Genomic DNA, 24,474 nt, shown 5'->3' on the forward strand with positions numbered 1-24,474 from the left:
TGTATTGAATTATGTGTAATGATTCTTAGATGTGCGCAATATGACTGCCCCACTACCGTTAAACAGTCTGAAAGGGGGTAACATGTGCAAATCTCATCAGTTGTAATTTTCGAGCGATTAAATAAAGATCTTGTTAATCAAATTAGTCTATATTGAGTATATTACAATTTGGCGACGAGGAAAGCGAACCGAAGATGCCTTCCACCAATGAGGGACAAGGTACGTCCAAAAATGCATCAAGTGTTGGAAATTTAAGAGAATTTCACTTGAATATCACGGACTGGAATATCTATAAGGCGAGATTGAATAACTATTTCTCAGCAAACGAAATTTCCGATACGAATAAACAACGGGCGATCCTTTTGAACATGTTGGACGAGGAAGCCTATAAACTAATATTTAACATATGTAGCCCCGACCTTCCAGAAGATAAGTCTTACAATTCGTTACTGGAATTATTCGACAAACATTTCACGCCGAAGAAGTCAGTCTTGGCTGAACGCTATAAATTCTTCGCGGCGAAAAAGGATTCGTATGAAAATATCAAGGAATGGGCTGCAAGAATAAGAAGTTTGGCTGTTTCCTGTGAATTCGGACAAGAACTGGATATCTGTCTCAGGGATCGTTTTGTCTGTGGGTTTGAGAAGGGAGCAATTTTGGATAGATTGCTAGAAGAAAAAAAGGAGATCACATTTGAACAAGCGATCAATGTGGCGGAAAACAAAATGGCGGCGTGTCAGAGCTACCAGATTTCAGGTCTTGAAATCAAGTCGGAGCCGTTACATCATATACGCAAACGCAATAACAACAGTGACGAAGGAAAACGTCATCAAGCAGAAGGCCATCATCCTGTGCAGGACAGGGAGAGTTGCGCAGTTTGTGGTAAACAAGGACATCGCAAAGATAAGTGTTATTTTAGATCATATTTTTGTAATTTTTGCAAAGTTCAGGGTCATTTATCTAATGTTTGTCCCCAAAAACAAAATAGAAATAGATATAGTCATAATTATTTGCGAAGTGATAATAATGTTGAGAACAAAATTAACCTTTTGAACAATGACTTGGATGATCTTCAATTATATAATATAAATGAGAAAATGGAAAACACCCCTTTTACTATTGAAGTAAATATAGAATCTCATAAAATTGTTTGCCAAATCGATTCAGGGGCTAGTGTTTCCTGCATGTCTGAAAATGTATTTTCGAAACTTTACGCACATGATCATACGTTGAAGTCTTCTGACCAATGTTTGCATTTCTATAATGGTACCAAAGTAAAACCGTTGGGAATTTTTCGTGCAAACGTAGAATTCAGAAATATCAAAAATAACATAGATTTTTATGTTTTCAAAAATGGAGGTCCGCCAATAGTTGGAAGAGATTTTTTAAGAACATACAATATGGGAATTGTAGACAATGTGAATTTCGTGAATGATAGAGCTGAAGGTATAGTCAATGAATTTTTTGAGGTATTTTCTGATGGGTTAGGAAAGTTTTCAAAAGGAGTTGTAACTATTAACCTGAAGGATAGTGATGTTAACCCTAAGTTTTATAGAGCTAGACCTGTACCTTACGTTTTAAAATCCAAAATAGAAGACGAAATTAATAGACTTGTTTCTTTAGGTGTTCTGTATCCAGTTGATTATAGCGAATGGGGAACTCCAGTCGTACCAGTATTGAAGAAAAATGGATCATTGCGTCTTTGTGGAGACTACAAAGTAACTATCAACCCGCATATTGAAGTTGACCAACATCCTCTGCCGAGAATTGATGATCTGTTCAATTGTCTACAGGGTGGAGTAAAATTTTCAAAACTGGACCTGTCTGATGCTTACCAACAGATAGGCTTAGATGAAATTTCTAAAGAGCTCACCACAATTGTTACTCATAAGGGCTTATACAGGTACAATAGATTAACATACGGAATTGCGTCAGCACCTGCTAAGTTTCAAAAAATAATGGAATCGCTTTTCACTGGTTTGGAGGGTGTCGTAGTATTTTTGAATGATGTGTTGATAACTGGAAAAGATGATAATGAACATTTGGAAAGATTGAGAGTAGTTTTAACAATTCTAAAAAATTCAGGTTTGAAAGTAAGTCGTCCTAAATGCAAATTCTTTCAGGATAGTATTGAGTACCTAGGTTATATAATTGATAAGGAAGGTTTGCATACCAGTGAATCAAAGACAGTAGCTATTAAAAATGCGGAAGCACCAACCAATGTGAGTGAACTCAAATCGTTCTTGGGAATGGTGAACTACTATGGTAGATTCATTCCGAATTTGTCAACTATATTACATCCGTTATATGAGTTATTGAAAAAAGACAAAAAATGGGATTGGTCTGACAATTGTCAAAAAGCTTTCGAGCAGATTAAATCCTTCTTAGCTTCTCCTCGAGTTCTAGTACATTTTGACCCTCTTATGAAAATAAAACTGACAGTTGATGCTAGTCCATACGGAGTAGCAGCTGTGTTGAGCCATATTCTTCCTACAGGTATAGATAGGCCAATTGCCTTCGCTTCTAGAACACTTTCCAAAAGTGAAAAAAATTATTCCCACATAGAAAAAGAAGGTTTGGCGATAATATTCGCGGTATTGAAATTTCATCAGTATTTATACGCAAATAAATTCAAATTAGTAACAGACAATAGAGCATTGATCTCAATTTTTGGTCAGCATAAACCCATTCCACAATTTTCGGCCAACAGACTTAGACGTTGGGCCGTGATACTATCTAACTATCAATATGAAATAGAATATGTTGAATCGAAAAAAAATAATGCAGATGCGTTATCCAGGCTATTAAAGAATCATTCAGAAAACGATACTCTGAATATCGAGGATAAAGAGGTAAACTATTGCAATTTTTTATCAAATAGTGACGAATTACCTATGAACTATGATCAAATTGTACGCGAAACGAAACAGGATGAGTTAATTGCTAAAATAATAGGGTTAGTGAAAACAGGATGGCCTAGATATATCAATGATGTAGATATTAAACCGTTTTTTTCTAGACGCTTTGAATTCTCGGTGGTTGATAATTGTCTTTATTGGAACCATAGAATTATTATCCCGAGCAAGCTACGATCGGTGTTCTTAAAATCTCTTCATCAAACACATTTTGGAATGGTTAAAATGAAAAATATAGCTAGATCGCACTTCTGGTGGCCAAATTTAGATAAAGAAATCGAAGATACGGTTAAAAAGTGTCCAACTATGACACTAAGTTGCGGGTAATCCTCCAAAGGTTCCGTTGGCCAATTGGTCTTGGCCAAAGGAAGTGTGGGAGAGATTGCATATTGACTATTTGGGACCAATCGCAGGAAAATATTATTTAATTATACTTGACGCCCATTCGAAATGGCCCGAAGTTTTTGAGACTTCTTCTACTAACACAGAAACAACAATAAAAATTTTGAGACAAATTTTTGCAAGGTTCGGTTTACCAGTAACCTTAGTTTCGGATAATGCCACATATTTCAAGTCCTCTGACTTCGAATTGTTCTTAACCAACAATAATATTTCACACAAAACGATACCCCCATTTCATCCACAATCTAATGGTGCTGCCGAAAATTCTGTTAAGTTGTTCAAAAATTCCTTGAAAAAGGCTTTTGTTGAAGGACACCCTGTGGACACGAATACAGTTCTTTGCAGATTCTTGTTGGACTATCGTACTACAAAGCACTGTACGACTGGAGAAACTCCAGCAAAAATTATGTTTGGTCGTAATATAAGGACAAGGTTTGATGCCATATTGTATAAACCGTCTAGTGTATTGCAAAATAGAGTTTTAGAAGCTCAAGATAGACAAAAGAAATATTTCAGAGGCAATAACCATGTCCAATTCTTAGTTGGTGATACTGTTTTAGTAAAAGATTATCGCGATCAAAATAAGCCAACCTGGATTAAAGGCATCATTCAGAAGAAAATTGGTAGAGTAACTTTTCTTGTGTATATTCCGGAGTTAGAAAAAAATTGGAAAAGACATTCAAATCAATTAAAAAAATCTCTACCAGATATAAGTTATCCGAATAAGAGTACAGTTGCTGAAACAGTGACTCCAAACAATGATAATACACCTGTTACTAATGAAATTGTACAAACTAGACCCAAGCGTGTGGCTAAGCCACCTGAACGCTATCAAGCTTCTTAATTTCTGTTGATCTCATATTATCTGTAGTTAATCTAGTATTTAGTTGATGATGATTGTAAAATAACAATAATAATATGGATATTTAATTATTGTATTAATTTGAATTAAGGGGTGGAAAAATGTAATGTATTGAATTATGTGTAATGATTCTTAGATGTGCGCAATATGACTGCCCCACTACCGTTAAACAGTCTGAAAGGGGGTAACATGTGCAAATCTCATCAGTTGTAATTTTCGAGCGATTAAATAAAGATCTTGTTAATCAAATTAGTCTATATTGAGTATATTACATGCAGATAAAAATATTCACACGGTGCATGAATTTCTGGGTTCGTGGGTTGAAGCTTGCATAGGTATAGTATATTGCCATCACAATGAAAAAATTGATCAGATACGTTTCGGTATATTGAATGCTCACTGAAATAACCTAATGTGATTTGGTTGACAACGAGAGGTTATAATTGTTTCGATTCAATTCCATATACAATTCGAGTATTTCAGACATCTCACTTGGTAGACAGTTGAATAGAGTAGAAATTGGAAAACAACTGTCATCAGCAGTACCTACTAGCCACTAAATCTTCATAAACAAAAATGTGGGTTCATCAAGAGATCGAAATTTAAGTTATGCATAAGCGATCTTGAATAAAGAAAGTGTGAAATTTTTAGAGAGAACTGTATCGAAAGCATATGAAAATAAACAACAAACAGCAGCGATATCGGCACCAGTGGTTCAAAATTAAATAAATAAACTCAGTAAGTATTCAAAATAATACATTTCAATATTCAACTCATAATACTGAAAAACAAGGAACCAAAGATAGAACTCACTCACTATCGAAACGAGAAAGCTGTTGCGATATATCAAAATCTATAATTGAAAAACAAAACTGTATAAAATTTTGTCAGTATTTTCTCTGAGCGTGCTAAGTAAAGGTATTTTCCACTAAATCTTTCAGACGAAACAGTCAAATTCCATGAGATGGGTCTTTCCTCTGATTGAACTATCGTATACTAGTTGTAGAAAACTAACGGCCTTTTTCGATAAAACTATTTATCCATCGTTCCATTTACAGACGATTAGTAACCATTGGTAACCATTCTAAAAAATATCTACAGATAGATCATAGAAATGAAATCAGATGTATTGTCTATCTTCAGTAGCTGAAACAATGGATATACGTTTATTGAAAACGGCCGTTAGTATATGGAGCACAAATAAAAAGCACACTTCATATTTCAAAAACTTATGGCTTTGAAAAAATCAGAACGAATTTTGGATGTGGACAAATCATGAATATTCACAAAGAAATCTCTTTAATCTTGAATCTTCATAAAAACGCACTTTCGAGTTTTTACATACAGTGTTTTTCATATCCGGTACATTCATACATACGACACGAAAACTGTGAAAATGGACTCTTAAGAAAATAAATCAGCAGAAATATGCTTATCTCATACCGAAAATATTCCTAGTAATTCAGAACTGAATTTAAACTCAGATTTAGTTTGCTTTTTATCGAAATCATTCATCTAGCAGCTTTTTCCATTTACACTCCAGAATAGTTGTATTATGCATGTATTATGCAAACTTTATAGGTATTTTAAGTAGATAATTTTTTCATAAAATGATCAGCACCGGCTTTCGAAAAAATATCAGTTGAATATTTCAGGTCGAGTAGTTTTCACAAAATTAATTATTTTGGATAACAAAGTAGAAAAAGTTCAAAAATTCGATTCTATATTCCAGTAACTGTAGATTTTTATACTGAAGTACTAGAGGATTCTTTCTGGTCCATTTTTATAACGGATAAGATCGCGATCCTGACCAGATGGATAACGAACTCAACTAGACACGTGAATATTCAATTCGAACTGGGAACGAAGCTGTAAAATGTACCTCATAATTGTCGGAATAGCAATCTCTCTGGCAACGCTGTGAGGGAATTAAACGCCATTTACATGAGTCCGTAATGTTATCTTCTTGTACAAAAAGCGTATATTTGACGGCCCAATGTTATGAACTTATACTGAAGCCATAACATACGCCAGATGTTGAAAATTCGTATATTCATTTTTCATCGTACGCTATTCTTCGTAGACAGGGAGTGTAATTGGTCGTTTTGGTTGAATATACACGAATCAAAACCGACATAGGTCGTCTCTTTCTAGGTGACGCCATAATGGTTGGTCTATGGTCTGAAGCCATAATGTTCGGAGATGTAAATATATATATATATATATATATATATATATATATATATATATATATATATATATATATATATATATATATTATATATACATATATTTATATTTATATATATATATATATATATATATATATATATATATATATATATATATTATATATATATATATATATATATATATTATATATATATATATATATATATATATATATATATATATATATATATATATATATAGTTATAAAGTGTTAATACCACCTCCAAAATAGTAACTCGTTTAACGCTCTCACCTCATATATATCGATGTCACCTCCGAAATCGGAGGTGACAACGTTTTGCCTTGTTTTTTAGCTTGTTAGATTCAGGAGGCTTCAGGGACCAACATATCAAAAAATCGTTTTGAGGTCACAACGCACCCCCTTTATGTACTGAACAATCTTTTAGTTCGAGTGTATATCACTGGCGCTAGTGTGCTGAGCTGTATATCGGAGAATTACACTGAAAGACTCTTTGCTCGTTTGCACCTCCGAAAATGGCAACGTTGTACTGTGAAAGCAGATGTAGACAGGCGGAATATCAGTATACGGAGGAATTAAGTAATGAGAGGCGCAGCGCGTTTTCTCCTCCATTATTGCAAGCCAGTCGGCATATCTCAACGATTTTTTATCGCATTCCTTTGTAGGGGAAAGAATCACGTGAAAGAGAACCAATCTTGGCTCTCTCGAATGGGATTATGACTGTTTATATTTCATCGTGCGTATATCTATGCATCCGTTGAACTTCTTTCATCTCAAGCTTACACTATAATTCTGAATTTGGCGAACTATTTCATTACCTATCTGAAAACGAATCGATTTGAGTCTTGTCCATAATGATATTTCTTCTCTCTATGGAAATGATCCATATAGATAATACTACCTATTAGTATAACGAATAATCAGTATTGTATCATTGCATATAATAAAATAACCTGTTCAGAGAAAAACATTTTTTGGATAAGAAAATTCAGATGTTAATGGTGATGAATATTCAAGGACAATGAGCCAATCCAAAAATTTTCATTTCAGAATCAGGAGAAAAAAATGCTACAAATTTCACAATATCACAGAAATGAACAACGTCGGCTAAACCGAATGTTTGACATTGTGTTATTTCAAATGGAACGCTCTTTATATTTTTCTTGAATCAGATTTCTCAAAGATTTTGAGGAATCCTTTGCTCAGAAACATCTCTTTTATTATCGATTATGTTTGAATATTGGATTTTCCCAAAAATTTGAAGAGCTTGTAGCATCTCTCTGGTTTAAATATTTCAGTGATGTATCATAAAGAAAATTACCAATTATATCGAAACAAGTAAGATTTTATGAAGAATTCGCCAAAACAGATTTGCATTTTTCGATAGATCATACAGGGTGTAAGGGAAAAAATAAACAATATTGAAGTCTTTGGAAGGCCTCGAGTCAACATATTTTGAAATTGCAACCATATTTTTGTCAAGATATAATGAATCTTCAAAATGAAGTTAATAATATAGATACATACTCGGATACATATGATTGAGATACAGATGATTGATTAACTTCTACTATCTAAAATAAAAAGGTACATAGATATATACAGGATATCTGTAAACAAATGCGAAGGAATAAGGGAGATGATTCCTTAATGAAAATAAGCGGGGGTATTTCCTGTAAATTTTCCAAATCGACAGCCCTTCCAAGATACAGCCTTTGGAAGGCGATGACGAGTTTACAGTTTTTAATTTTTTTTACAGGTTCTAAAAAACACTGAGTCATAAAACTATACATATTATGAAGCACTGAGTAGATTGTTACCAGTTTCAACTTCGGCAAGCTCGTAGTTTAGGCGGTAAATTGCTATCGATTTTTTCAATGTGTCTCTCCCTTAAATTCAAAAATTTCTGTGAAAATGTTGAAATTTGAGTTATTATGCTATTGTCATAGAAGTATACGAAACTAGTAGGTCGGGGGATCCAAGATTTCGGGCCGATTCACCTTAAAAAACATAATAAAATGAATTTCGTGAATACCTACCGAGGCTGAAAACCACTTTTCTCCGCTATAAAAAATTAGTATTATTCCAATAATATACCAACTTAATGAATGCTACATTGCTATTACTATAAGGCCCGGTTGTTCAGTTCAGGATGAGGCCGAGATTTAAGATGATCCTAGATCATCTTACAGAACTGAACTGAAATGTCAAAATCAATCTAGGATAAACTTTAATCCCGAACTGAACAACTGCTATACATGTAGAGTTTCGGATTTTGCGAGAATCTACTACTTTTTCTTCAAAACAACAACTACGCTGAAGGAAATGTGATTGACTGTTAGCGACGCGGAATATCAACCATCTAAATTCTGTAGTCCATACAAATTTTTTTGAACTTTCATCATACTATATAGCAGTCGGATACTGAAATCCGTCATTTCTCAAAATGAGTTGTAAGTTCATAGACTGACCAACATTTTCGAAAGCTATTGATCTATTAATTAAATCGTTCTATAATTGGTCCTAAATTGACAGTAGTATTGTGAAAAACGATATGCAGCGGATTATCTAAACACGAAATAAATTCTGAAATGTTTCGGATCATAAGGTTAATTGAATAAGTATCTTGTTCGTATCATTTGTTGAACTTCATTATTCTAAATATTCTTCAATGAATGAAAATATAATATCAACACACATAATTTTTTGATTTATTCGTCATCAAATCATTAAATAAATCGTTTCTCGAAAAGTTTCGAGTCTTGGGGCAAATATAATATTGAATTATTTACATCATTATTTGTCGAACTTCAAAGTTCTGAATGAATTAAAATCTAAACTTGACAATATACGAGACAGTTTTCGCAAGAGTTTCAATGAAATCTCAAAATTTTCATCATTCTGGAGCATTCTGGACATCAATAATTCTCGAATCATCCATGGCATAAATTCAATTTTATCCAATATAACACGCCAAACGAAATGTTACTCGAACTCATCTTGAGCAATTCGTTCCTAAAAAGCTCGAATCAGGTAGAAAAGTTTGAACCCTTCGTATCAGCATTAACACGTGTTTTGCAGTAAACAGATGCCGATTTCATTTTCAACGGGCAATGTAACCAGGGTCGGGGGGATGAACCAGAGTCTCTGGATGAACGTTTCTCACAACAAGAAGAATTTGAATTTTCATATGAGGGTGAGGGCATTTGTTTCAAAATTTTCAGAGTACAAGGAGTATACAGGGTGTTTCACGAGTAAACAGACAAATGAAAACCGTGAATAGAGGGCATTGCGCTGAGTTCAAAATCACCCCATATACAGGGTGTCCCAAAACTAGTGAATCAAACGTCACACCACGATAGAGTAAACCAAATATTATCGAATGACACCAACATTAGTTCAACGAAAACGTACCGTTTCCAAAATAATCAGAATTTTATTAAAATACCTAAAGTTTCCGATTTTCGAACTATTTTTCTTGATAACAGGGCCAGTTTGTGAAGAATGATATCGATTTTAAATTATATTGAACTAAGATTATTGTTTTATCTCCCCTAATTGAAATTATTTTAAGTAGTTAATCGATAACCATAACCTTAGTCTCGACCTAAGTTGATGTTAATTGAAACAATTGTTTTTTCTACATGATTTTTAATACTCAGATTAAACAGGGGTGATAATATGGGAGAAAAACGCTATCGGCAACAGGTTAGGTTTCCTCAGAAACCGTACATTTTCGCTCAACTAATGTTGTTGTCATTCGATAGTATTTGATCTACTCTATCGTGGTGTGACGTTTGTTTCGATAGTTTCGGGGCACCCTATATATAGGTTTCTTCAGTGTTTTTTGAAATTTCTCGAATTTCCGTTCGGCTATAACTCCTGAAATTCTCTATCAAGTCGACTGAAAATTTATATTTAGCCTTGAGTTGTTAATTTCATTGAAACAGAGCATTTAAATTCGACAAAAATCAGGACCGGGCTCAGTGAGGCTTTACTTAACTTCAAACTCATAAAAACACCGTGTATGTAGTTTTTTAATAATAATTTAAACTTTTTTGTTATTTGCATTATTATTGTCTCAAAATGAATTGATTTTTGGGTTGCCCTTCCTGTTGATCATGTTCTAGAAAAAATTGTTTTGGTCAGACGCCTCTAAGGAATAGAGGACTTCATGAAAAATAGAAATTCTTCAAAATAGTCATTCACAATGATGAAATGTTTCAAAATTGATAATGCTCAAATATGGATGGAAGAACTACGCTAACTTGAAACTAAATATTAAAACTTGATCTTCAGAATTAATCTATTTTTCTATGGACAACTAGTTGTGTGAATGAAAACAAAGAAAGAAATCGCGGGGTGTCAGATCTGGAGATCTAGCAGTCCAATGTTGGGGTCCTACCCTTCAAATGAAATGACCTGAAATACTGATAAATACTTTTGCTGGTGCATGAATATCATCAATGTTTCAATAACAAATTGTAATAAGACCAGACCAATCCATAGATTTCAATAGATCCAATAATGAATATAACGGAATAAGTGAAGAATTCGAAAGTGCATTTATCATACTTATTCGAAGTGCCAATCATTACCTTCACTAAAAGACCAAATGAGGTGAAAATCAATTCGAAAAATTACTTCAGGTCCACGTTAGCCATAAAAAGCGATTCATTCGGAAGATATCATGTTATAATTATTATTTTCATGATAGCGTAGTTTTTTATTGCTATTTTTGTTCATTATCAATAATAAAGCTTATTATCACTGTGAATGATTTATCTGAATAACCAGATATGCTAAAATATCAAAAACGAAAAAATTCAGTTGAACATTTCCAATTCCATTTTTAGATCTCCACATCTGATTGGCGATCATATTCATACCATTAATTATTGTGAATTAAAATTCAATATGCAGCGCTGTTTTTTCTAGAGGCATTTCTCCACCAAATAATTATTCATTAAAAATTATCCACTGATAAAGCATACCAAAATTTCGTTGATTTTGAGAAAATCTATGCAGATACCTGAAAAATTCAAAATTATGACGAAAAAAACTACAGAGTGTTTTGCATGAGTTTAAGTTTGAATATGGCCTCAATGAGTCCGGTCCTGTGTTCGCCAACTTTTAATGTTCTGTTTTATTGAAACTTACAAGCTTAAGCGGATAATGAGTTTTTAGCCGAATACAACTGAATTATTTGGAGTTATAGCTGAACGAAAATTCGGGAAATTTGAATAAACTCCTCTGTATATCGGAAACGCAATGCACAAGACACACATATGAGGTGTTTTTGAACTCAGCTCAATGCCCTCTATTCACAGTTTTCGTTTGTCCGTTTACTTGTGAAACAACCTGTGTACTGAAAAATCGCAAAAGACACCTCGAGCAATTAAGAAATGCCATTCAATCGAGGAGTTTCTTTTGATCCGCTATGATGGAAAATGTCAATATCCAGATATAATTATTATTTATATAATAATATCTCGAAAACCAAGGCACTTTTACCAAACGTAAAATATATTTATCTGAACCGCCATAGAGTCCTCTACCCGCAGGATCCATATTATCCATTCATTACGCCACACCCTGTATAATTATTATCATTATATCAATGTATTGAAAATAAACAGACATGAATACGAGCCAGTTGTTTTGTGAGGTGAAGCCACTCTTGCTTCAAACATCTTTTAGTTATTTTGACTACTATTCACTATTCGTGACATATAAGATTAATTCAAAAGACAATTTTACCGAATTTGTTCTGGTATGAAATAGTAGTCTAATTTTTGGGCATTATATTCACGACATCAGGAACTCCATATAAATGTTTTTCCCGAATGAATCGATAAAGATATACGTTTTACTTTCAGCTTCTATACTTCATTCACTTTCATTTTAGCACTGGATTGGCCATGAAAATTGGATACCTTTCACTCTGTATGATACGAAAATGTTGGGTTAAGACGCTTGTCAAAACATTCTTGAGTTTTAAATCAGTGCTACGTAGTCCGTTCTACGTGAGACTCTCAGTAATTACGTATTTCATGACAATGTTAAATTACTTCGGAAAATATCAAGTCGAAAATATGTAACGAACATAATTGACGTTTATACAAACTAATTGAAGACATACCAAATCTATTTATTTATATGGAAAATACAAGTGATCAGTAGCTTGAGGAGAGTTACTGTTGTTTATCTTCTTTGGCTGGAGGTTGAAGACGTTACATCAGTTGTAGAATTCAAAAAAATTAACCCGAAGATGAAATGCATTTGATGCAGTGTTAGCATTGAGTTGAATAATCAAAGGTGGTAGGGAATGGGTATCTCTTGAAGAAATGAACGGATAATTACAAGAATGTTGAATTCTTCAACAAAAATCATCTTGCGTGAATAGTAGTCAAAATAATTAAAAGCAGTTTGAAGCAAGAGGAGCTTCACCTCACAAAACAACTGGCTCGTATTCATGTCTGTTTATTTTCAATACATTGATATAATGATAATAATTATACAGGGTGTGGCGTAATGAATGGATAATATGGATCCTGCGGGTAGAGGACTCTATGGCGCTTCAGATAAATATATTTTACGTTTGGTAAAAGTGCCTTGGTTTTCGAGATATAATTATATAAATAATAATAATAACTGGATATTGATATTTTTCATCATAGCGCATCAAAAAAAAATCCTTGATTTAATGGCATTTCTTAATTGCTCGAGGAGTCTTTTGCGATTTTTCAGTACACAGGGTGTTTCACAAGTAAACGGACAAACGAAAACCGTGAATAGAGGGCATTGAGCTGAGTTCAAAAACACCTCATATGTGTGTCTTGGGCATTCCGTTTCCGATATAAGGTAAGCGCACATACGACGGCATCGGACGGACGGTACGGATCGGAATAAATTACTTTCAATGGAACTGAATGGAGCAACGCACATATGTGCGGACGGCAGGCATCGCATCGTATCGCATCCGACGGAATTGAGGAAAGAGAATTAAATTTCGACCGATGCGTGCTGTGCCGGCCGATCCCGACATATGTGCGATACCAATCGGAGATTGCCGCGGCATCTGCGTCATTTTCCAAGTCTCTACATGCAGCGACTTGTACTGGTAGTCATACGAAATTCGAATTTACGACAGAAGCATGAGTTTTCAGGCGCGTACAAAATTATAATGAATTGTACAATTTAAGTGACAGAAATTATAGCAACCATTTTTTTTTCGTCCTTCATCAAGACCGGAAATAAATGAACATATTCTCCAAAATCCTTCCTTTTTTACATATGTCATGTATCCACATTCGTGTACGCTTCCTTCGCTTTTGAAACTCTTCCTCCTCCAGAACAAACGCTAGTTCCTCACCGCTTGAAGACATATTCGCAACTAATCTATTCCTCCGGCGATTCCGATGTTATATGTGCGATACCTTCATAAAAATTCCGCCGCTTCCGTGCCGTCCCTTCCATGCCGTCCGTCCGATGCCGATGTATGTGCGCTTACCTTTACAGAGGAGTTTATTCAAATTTCCCGAATTTTCGTTCAGCTATAACTCCAAATAATTTAGTTGTATTCGGCTAAAAACTCATTATCCGCTTAAGCTTGTAAGTTTCAATAAAACAGAACATTAAAAGTTGACGAACACAGCACCGGACTCATTGAGGCTATATTCAAACTTAAACTCATGCAAAACATTCTGTTTGTAGTTTTTTTCGTCATAATTTTCAATTTTTCAGGTATCTGCATTTATTTTCTCAAAATCAATGAAAGTTTGGTATGCTTTATCAGTGGATAATTTTTAATGAATAATTGTTTGGTGGTGAAATGCCTCTAGAAAAAACCAGCGCAGCATATTGACTTTTACTTCATAATAATTATTGGTATGAATATGATCGCCAATCAGAAGTGGAAATCTAAAAATGGAATTGGAAATGTTCAACTGAATTTTTTCGTTTTTGATATTTTAGCATATCTGGTTATTCAGATAAATCATTCACAGTGATAATAAGCTTTATTATTGATAATGAACAAAAATAGCAATAAAAAACTACGCTATCATGAAAATAATAATTATAACTTGATATCTTCCGAATGAATCGCTTTTTATGGACAACGTGGACCTGAAGTAATTTTCCGAATTGATTTTCACCTCATTTGGTCTTTTAGTGAAGGTAATGATTGGCACTTCGAATAAGTATGATAAATGCACTTTCGAGTTCTTCACTTATTCCGTTATATTCATTATTGGATCTATGGAAATCTATGGATTGGTCTGGTCTTATTACAATTTGTTATTGAAACATTGATGATATTCATGCACTAGCAAAAGTATTTATCAGTATTTCAGGTCATTTCATTAGAAGGGTAGGACCCCAACATTGGACTGCTAGATCTCCAGATCTGACACCCCGCGATTTCTTTCTTTGTTTTAATTCACACAACTAGTTGTCCAAAGAAAAATAGATTAATTCTGAAGATCAAGTTTTAATATTTAGTTTGAAGATAGCGTAGTTTTTCCATCCATATTTGTGCATTATCAATTTTGAAACATTTTATCATTGTGAATGACTATTTTGAAGACCGAATATGGTATAATTGTTGAACACATTCATTTCATTTCTTTGAAAAAAAAATCAATTAAGAATTTCTATTTTTCATGAAGTGCTCTATTCCTTGAAGGCGTCTGACCAAAACAATTACTTCTAAAACATGATCAGCAGGTGGCGCAACCCAAAAATCAATTCATTTTGAGACAATAATAATGCAGATAACAAAAAAGTTTAAATTATGATTAAAAAACTACATACACGTTGTTTTTATGAGTTTGAAGTTAAGTAAAGCCTCACTGAGCCCGGTCCTGATTTTTTTCGAATTTAAATGCTCTGTTTCAATGAAATTAACAACTCAAGGCTAAATATAAATTTTCAGTCGACTTGATAGAGAATTTCAGGACTTATAGCCGAATGGAAATTCGAGAAATTTCAAAAAACACTGAAGAAACCTATATATAGGGTGCCCCAAAACTATTGAAACAAACGTCACACCACGATAGAGTAGATCAAATACTATCGAATGACACCAACATTAGTTGAGCGAAAATGTACGGTTTCTGAGAAAACCTAACCTAAAGTTGCCGATTTTCGAACTATTTTTTCAATCACAAGGCAAATTTGTGATTGAGGATAGCGTTTTTCTTCCATATTATCACCCCTGTTTAATCTGAGTATTGAAAATCATGTAGAAAAAACAATTGTTTCAATTAACATCAACTTAGGTCGAGACTTAGGTTATGGTTATCGATTAACTACTTAAAATAATTTCAATTAGGGGAGATAAAACAATAATCTTAGTTCAATATAATTTACAATCGATATCCTTCTTCACAAACTGGCCCTGTTATTAAGAAAAATAGTTCGAAAATCGGGAACTTTAGGTGTTTTAATAAAATTCTGATTATTTTGGAAACGGTACGTTTTCGTTGAACTAATGTTGGTGTCATTCGATAATATTTGGTTTACTCTATCGTGGTGTGACGTTTGATTCACTAGTTTTGGGACACCCTGTATATGGGGTGATTTTGAACTCCGCGCAATGCCCTCAATTCACGGTTTTCATTTGTCTGTTTACTCGTGAAACACCCTGTATACTCCTTGTACTCTGAAAATTTTGAAACAAATGCCTCACCCTCATATGAAAATTCAAATTCTTCTTGTTGTGAGAAACGTTCATCCAGAGACTCTGGTTCATCCCCCCGACCCTGGTTACATTGCCCTTTGAAAATGAAATCGGCATCTGTTTACTGCAAAACACGTGTTAATGCTGATACGAAGGGTTCAAACTTCTCTACCTGATTCGAGCTTTTTAGGAACGAATTGCTCAAGATGAGTTCGAGTAACATTTCGTTTTGCGTGTTATATTGGATAAAATTGAATTTATGCCATGGATGATTCGAGAATTATTGATGTCCAGAATGCTCTAGAATGATGAAAATTTTCAGATTTCATTGAAACTCTTGCGAAAACTGTCTCGTATATTGTCAAGTTTAGATTTTAATTCATTCAGAACTTTGAAGTTCGACAAATAATGATGTAAATAATTCAATATTATATTTGCCTCAAGACTCGAAACTTTTCGAGAAACGATTTATTTAATTATTTGATGACGAATAAATCAATTATGTGTGTTGATATTATATTTTCATTCATTGAAGAATATTTAGAATAATGAAGTTCAACAAATGATAATATACTTATTCAATTAACCTCATGATCCGAAACATTTCAGAATTTATTTCTTGTTTAGATAATCCGCTGCATATCGTTGTTCACAATACGACTGTCAATTTAGGACCAATTATAGAACGATTTAATTAATAGATCAATAGCTTTCGAAAATGTTGGTCAGTCTATGACTGACAACTCATTTTGTCAAATGACGGATTTCAGTATCAGACTGCTATATTAGTATGATGAGAGTTCAAAAAAATTTGTATGGACTACAGAATTCAGATGGTTGATATTCCGTGTCGCTAACAGTCAATCACATTTCCTTCAGCGTAGTTGTTGTTTTGAAGAAAAAGTAGTAGATTCTCGCAAAATCCGAAACTCTACATGTATAGCAGTTGTTCAGTTCGGGATTAAAGTTTGTCCTAGATTGATTTTGACATTTCAGTTCAGTTCTGTCAGATCAATCTTGGATCATCTTAAATCTCGGCCTAATCCTGAAGTGATCAACCGGGCCTTATAGTAATAGCAACGTAGCATTCATTAAGTCGGTATATTATCGGAATAATACTAATTTTTTATAGTGGAGAATAGTGGATTCTCCTCGGTAGTTATTCACGAAATTCATTTTATTATGTTTTTTTAAGGTGAATCGGCCCGAAATCTTGGATCCCCCCGACCTGCTAGTTTCGTATACTTCTATGACAATAGCATAATAACTCAAATTTCAACATTTTCACAGAAATTTTTGAATTTAAGGGAGAGACACATTGAAGAAATCGATAGCAATTTACCGCCTAAACTACGAGCTTGCCGAAGTTGAAACTGGTAACAATCTACTCAGTGCTTCTGTAAAAAAAATTAAAACCTGTAAACTCGTCATCGCCTTCCAAAGGCTGTATTTTGGAAGGGCTGTCGATTTGGAAAAAAATTTATAGGAACTACCCCCGCTTATTTTCATTAAGGAATCATCTCCCTTAGTTCTTCGCATTTGTTCACAGATATCCTGTATATAGATATATTTTATCTATGTACCTACTTATTTTGGATAGTAGAAGTTTAGTTTCGAAGACCAAAACAAAAATGTCAATTGCACCTGATTTGTTGATTATAAGAATCATTTATTTTGAATAATAAAACAGCATGCGAAAATACTTAAATTAACTTTTATCTTTCTCCTTTCATCATGCCTCCATCATAGTGTCCGCTGTTCATCATAGCTTTTGGGAATTTACCAACCAATCATCTGTATATCAATCATATGTATCCAAGTATGTATTTATATTATTAACTTCATTTTGTAGATTCATCATGTCTTGACAAAAACATGGTTGCAATTTCAAAATATGTTGACTCGAGGCCTTCTAAAGACTTCAATTTTGTTTAATTTTTCCCTTACATCCTTTATGATCTATCGAAAAATGAAATCTGTTTTGAATAATTCTTCATAAAATCTCACTTGTTTCGATATAATTGGTAATTTTCCTTATGATACATCACTAAAAAGTTCAAACCAGAGAGATGGTACAAGTTCTTTAAATTTTCGGGAAAATCCAATATTTAAACATAATCTATAATAAAATAGATGCTTCTGAGCAAAGGATTCCTCAAAATCATTGAGCAATCCGATTCAAAGAAAATATACAGAGCATCCCAGTAGAGTCTATAGCGCTCGTTCTGCAGCAATGTCTGAGGACAATACAAATGCTGTTCGATCTCGTGCTTAAGTAATCCGAGCTTAAGGGCCATTTGCTGATGGTATATCTTGGCCATTGCATTATGCCTGTCCAGGTAGTCCCTCGGAGCCATAATTGTACACGAAGATGTTATGTGTTGGATTGATTCAGGGGCTTGGGAACACTTCCTACAGCGATCCGAAGGGATGTCCTGTTTCGCAATATGTCTCAAGTACATCCTCGTGGGCATCACCTGGTCCTGTATCGCCATCAATCTTCCCTCCGTTTCAGGAAACAAATACCCTGCACGTAAGTATCTTAGCGATTCGGTCTTATTAATTTCTTCTTTTTCCAGGTGACCAGGGTATCTGCCGTGAAGAGCCATGGACCGCCATTCATGTTTTAGTTCTTCATCAGTTCGCTGCGTCGGATGGTAGTCTCGAGATGACAGTTTTAGTTATATATATATATATATATATATATATATATATATATAACTAAAACTGTCATCTCGAGACTACCATCTTATATATATATATATATATATATATATATATATATATATATATATATATATATATATATATATATATATATATATATATATATATATATATATATATATATATATATATATATATATATATATATATATATATATATATATATATATATATATATATATATATATATATATATATATATATATATATATATATATATATATATATATAGTTATAAAGTGTTAATACCACCTCCAAAATAGTAACTCGTTTAACGCTCTCACCTCATATATATCGATGTCACCTCCGATTTCGGAGGTGACATCGTTTTGCCTTGTTTTTTAGCTTGTTAGATTCAGGAGGCTTCAGGGATCAACATATCAAAAAATCGTTTTGAGGTCACAACGCACCCCGTTTATGTACTGAACAATCTTTTAGTTCGAGTGTATATCACTGGCGCTAGTGTGCCGAGCTGTATATAGAAGAATTGCTCTGCGGGACTCTTTGCTGGTTAGCACCTCCGAAAATGGCAACGTTGTACCGTACAAGCAGATGTAGACAGGCGGAATATCAGTATACGGAGGAATTAAGTAAATAGAGGCGCAGCGCGCTATCTCCTCCATAATTGCAATCCAGGCGGCATATCTCAACAATTTTTATCGCATTCTTTTGTAGGGGAAAGAATCACGTGAAAGAAAACCAATCTTAGCTCTCTCGAATGGGATTATGACTGTATACATTTCATCGTGTGTATCTATGCATCCGTTGAACTTCTTTCATCTCAAGCTAACACCATAATTCTGAATTTGGCGATTTAATTACTTACTTGAAAACAAATCGATTTGAATCTTGTACATAATAGTGATTCTTTCTATGAAAATGATCTATATAGATAATACCACTCATTAGAATAACGAATAAATCAGTAATGTTCTTAGAACATGGAATAACAGGAAGGAGCTTTTCTAGGTACACCTAGAGGTAAAATATATCTATATATACTATGAAGAACTTTCTTTCAGCTCGAATTTTCGATATTCATTTATATCAACATCGATAGCACTACAAAAAGTGTATCACTCACAAGAGCGTAATGCTCTATGTAGGGAAACGGCTTAAATGGATGATACCAGATAGTTTTTTGTTAAGAATGTACAACTACCTGCAAGATAACACAACAGGAGAAAAATTATTCATTGTTTCAAACACTTGTTGAAATACATATCGGGCTAAAAACCCTGAATCTACGCCAACACGAATCACGAATTTGTACAATTGGAGATATTTCAAGCTATTCCGTCTCTGGTTTCTGCATGATTTTATCGGGCCAAATGTTGCCTTGTTTCGGCCGGTTTGATAACCACTGATAGGAAATATTGACGAATTTTCAATGAAGTGTGAGAAATTTTTGAATTTCTTTTTCCTATTTTCTAATGAATAACCACTGATATATCTATGGGAGATGATTCCCCAACATGAGGGTTCCTCAAACAACTGAAGAACAGAAGAATCTTCACTTGGAAGGCCGAACCTAGTCGAAAGACCTTCATGGTCATAAGCAAGATTTGGAATACTATTAATTCCACTACTTGGTAAACTGAGCTTACCTTCACCCACCTGAAGATGTTATTGTGTCGTGGTTCAAAACTAATTTTGTAAAATCGTATTATCTATTTTGAGTTCAATTGTGGATCTTCATCCAGTATCAGTCACATCAATTCAATATATCTCTATAATTCTGAATTTGGCGAAATAATTCATTACCTACCTGAAATAAAACCATAATAATATTGATTCTTTCTATGAAAATTATTTATATAGATAATACTTCCTATTAGAATAACGAATATTCAGAAATGTTACCTTGCATATAAAAAAATGAGCTGTTCAGAGAAAGGAGAATACTTTTTGGAAAAGAATATTCAGAAGTACAGGCCGATCCTAAGGCGTGCCGAATTCCTTATGTGCCGCTCCGCCCGCTCCAAAGACAAAAAATATACTTTTTTTTACATATATACGGTGTCCCAGATAAGATGAAAAACATTTTGATGTGAGATAGAGAACACCTCGAGGATTACGAAGAACCCCCACATGTAGTATCTAAGAGTTCTAGATTCTGATTTACAGGGTGTTTTTCAAATTTAAATGGAAATTGAAATCACTCTATCTCCTGAACGGAGATATTCATCCGAAATTTGATATGAAGATAGCTTCTATCAGGTTCCAGAAACTGATTTTTCGTCTTGATAGCGACAATAATTTTTTCTATCGTGTCGATATTCAACATCCTATTGATCTCATAACGAAGTGAATTTTGAATTTTTATGGATTTAATCAATTGAATCACTATTGAATGTTAATTTTAGTTTTCATTTGATCGACTACTTAGATCAGTTTTCTGAAGAGTAACTCGAGGATGGTTCTTCAACAATTATTTATTTTTAAGTAATTTAATTGGTAAAAATAAAATATAAAGTGATCGTTTTCATCCCATGATGAAGTGAATTTTATATCTTAATGAATTGCATTAAAGAATTAATTGTTCCTACATCTTTGGTTGCAGAGATGATTTTATTTGATGTTATTTTATAGAACGCACCGCACCTTTGATTTTTTTTTGTATTGGATCAAATGAAAATTGGAATAAACATTCAATAATGTATATTTAATTGATTAAATTCGTAAAGATTCAAAATTCACTTCGGTATGAGAAGAATAGAATGTTAAATATCAACACGAGAAAAAACTTATTGTCACTATCAAGAAATTGAATAAATAAATTTTACAGTTTACGCAGATATCGAGAAATCATGAAATTCATTGGGTGATTTCGCGAAATTTTAACGACAACGACTGTCCAAATTTACTGTCCTGCAAATAGAATGATATTGATTGCAGTTTTCTGGAACCTCATGGAAACTATCTCCATTTCAAATTTCGGATGAATAGGCGATTCCGTTCAGGAGATAGAGTTGTTTTAATTTCCGCTCCACTCAAACTTTAAAAACACCCTGTAAATGAGAATCTATAATCTCCCATTTGGATGATGATGTCCCTGCCCTCCGACATCTTCTCTACAGATTTTTATGTTATCTAATCTACACAATGAAAATGCAATTTACATTTTTAAGTACACGCATGCAGTAACTGTAGGAAGCATCATAATTGAACCCTAGCCGTTTTTGTTTTTACGACCACGCGATTCTATTTCAAAATCTGGTAATTTTTACAAACCCTAGACATTCCTATCTCGAGTCCCTATCGATAACGATAATTGCTCTCAGATGGTGGTTTGTTCGATCTTTACATCACGTTCTTCTGAAGCAAGCATTCTTTTGTTTTTCTTTTTTTCGGTGAAAGGGAACAAGGAATATTCGATTTGACAAGATTGAAAAATTCAGTTTCATTTAATATTTTTCGTCGTCTCATTCAAAATTTGGATAATTGGAGTTAGAAAGTAATACTCAATAATTGACACTGACTGACAAATGAAGGTGGCTGTCTGAGGCCATCCCTTTTATTTGGGCGACCGCGTGCCGGACAAGCGCTGCATACCTGCTAGGATCGATACTACCGTAATAGATAGTGATGAATATTCAATGAGAATAAGCGATTCCGAACATTTTCAGATTAATTCAAATTATTTCAGAATCGAGAGAAAAAATGCGATAAATTTTACAATACAAAAGAAATGAACGTCGGCTGAACCCAATGTTGGTCATTGATGTGTTATTCCAGATCGAACGCTCTGTATATTTTCTTTGAATCGGATTGCTCAATGATTTTGAGGAATCCTTTGCTCAGAAGCATCTATTTTATTATAGATTATGTTTAAATATTGGATTTTCCCGAAAATTTAAAGAACTTGTACCATCTCTCTGGTTTGAATTTTTTAGTGATGTATCATAAAGAAAATTACCAATTATATCGAAACAAGTGAGATTTTATGAAGAATTATTCAAAACAGATTTCATTTTTCGATAGATCATAAAGGATGTAAGGGAAGGGTCTTTAGAAGGCCTCGAGTCAACATATTTTGAAATTGCAACCATGTTTTTGTCAAGACATGATGAATCTACAAAATGAAGTTAATAATATAAATACATACTCGGATACATATGATTGATATACAGATGATTGGTTGGTAAATTCCCAAAAGCTATGATGAACAGCGGACACTATGATGGAGGCATGATGAAAGGAGAAAGACAAAAGTTAATTTAAGTATTTTCGCATACTGTTTTATTATTCAAAATAAATGATTCTTATAATCAACAAATCAGGTGCAATTGACATTTTTGTTTTGGTCTTCGAAACTAAACTTCTACTATCCAAAATAAGTAGGTACATAGATAAAATATATCTATATACAGGATATCTGTGAACAAATGCGAAGAACTAAGGGAGATGATTCCTTAATGAAAATAAGCGGGGGTAGTTCCTATAAATTTTTTTCCAAATCGACAGCCCTTCCAAAATACAGCCTTTGGAAGGCGATGACGAGTTTACAGGTTTCAATTTTTTTTACAGAAGCACTGAGTAGATTGTTACCAGTTTCAACTTCGGCAAGCTCGTAGTTTAGGCGGTAAATTGCTATCGATTTTTTCAATGTGTCTCTCCCTTAAATTCAAAAAGTATACGAAACTAGCAGGTCGGGGGGATCCAAGATTTCGGGCCGATTCACCTTAAAAAAACATAATAAAATGAATTTCGTGAATAACTACCGAGGAGAATCCACTATTCTCCACTATAAAAAATTAGTATTATTCCAATAATATACCGACTTAATGAATGCTACGTTGCTATTACTATAAGGCCCGGTTGATCACTTCAGGATTAGGCCGAGATTTAAGATGATCCAAGATTGATCTGACAGAACTGAACTGAAATGTCAAAATCAATCTAGGACAAACTTTAATCCCGAACTGAACAACTGCTATACATGTAGAGTTTCGGATTTTGCGAGAATCTACTACTTTTTCTTCAAACCAACAACTACGCTGAAGGAAATGTGATTGACTGTTAGCGACACGGAATATCAACCATCTGAATTCTGTAGTCCATACAAATTTTTTTGAACTCTCATCATACTAATATAGCAGTCTGATACTGAAATCCGTCATTTGACAAAATGAGTTGTCAGTCATAGACTGACCAACATTTTCGAAAGCTATTGATCTATTAATTAAATCGTTCTATAATTGGTCCTAAATTGACAGTCGTATTGTGAACAACGATATGCAGCGGATTATCTAAACACGAAATAAATTCTGAAATGTTTCGGATCATGAGGTTAATTGAATAAGTATATTGTTCGTATCATTTGTTGAACTTCATTATTCTAAATATTCTTCAATGAATGAAAATATAATATCAACACACATAATTGATTTATTCGTCATCAAATAATTAAATAAATCGTTTCTCGAAAAGTTTCGAGTCTTGAGGCAAATATAATTGAATTATTTACATCATTATTTGTCGAACTTCAAAGTTCTGAATGAATTAAAATCTTAACTTGACAATATACGAGACAGTTTTCGCAAGAGTTTCAATGAAATCTGAAAATTTTCATCATTCTGGACATCAATAATTCTCGAATCGTCCATGGCATAAATTCAATTTTATCCAATATAACACGCAAAACGAAATGTTACTCGAACTCATCTTG

General features: G+C 33.5%; 1 protein-coding gene across 1 annotated transcript; it reads left to right on the forward strand.

The window, feature by feature from the left end:
* The first annotated feature begins 194 nt into the window (after positions 1-194).
* LOC123318303 lies at positions 195-18,706 on the forward strand. The gene is made up of 5 exons (XM_044904922.1): positions 195-882; positions 1,414-2,057; positions 2,124-2,222; positions 18,472-18,609; positions 18,656-18,706. The coding sequence occupies exons 1-5, from the start codon at positions 195-197 to the stop codon at positions 18,704-18,706; spliced, it is 1,620 nt and encodes a 539-aa protein (XP_044760857.1).
* The last annotated feature ends 5,768 nt before the right edge of the window (positions 18,707-24,474 follow it).

The sequence above is a fragment of the Coccinella septempunctata genome, chromosome 8 (genome assembly GCF_907165205.1).
Source record: "Coccinella septempunctata chromosome 8, icCocSept1.1, whole genome shotgun sequence".
Taxonomy (NCBI): Eukaryota; Metazoa; Arthropoda; class Insecta; order Coleoptera; family Coccinellidae; genus Coccinella; species Coccinella septempunctata.

Bases quoted from the DNA above. Each gene is read 5' to 3' on its own strand.
- LOC123318303 (XM_044904922.1), top strand. From the start codon at position 195: ATGCCTTCCACCAATGAGGGACAAGGTACGTCCAAAAATGCATCAAGT. The intron at 883-1,413 runs GTAAACAAGGAC...TGGGAATTGTAG, and splicing joins GGAGAGTTGCGCAGTTTGTG to ACAATGTGAATTTCGTGAAT. The intron at 2,058-2,123 runs GTAGTTTTAACA...AAATTCTTTCAG, and splicing joins AACATTTGGAAAGATTGAGA to GATAGTATTGAGTACCTAGG.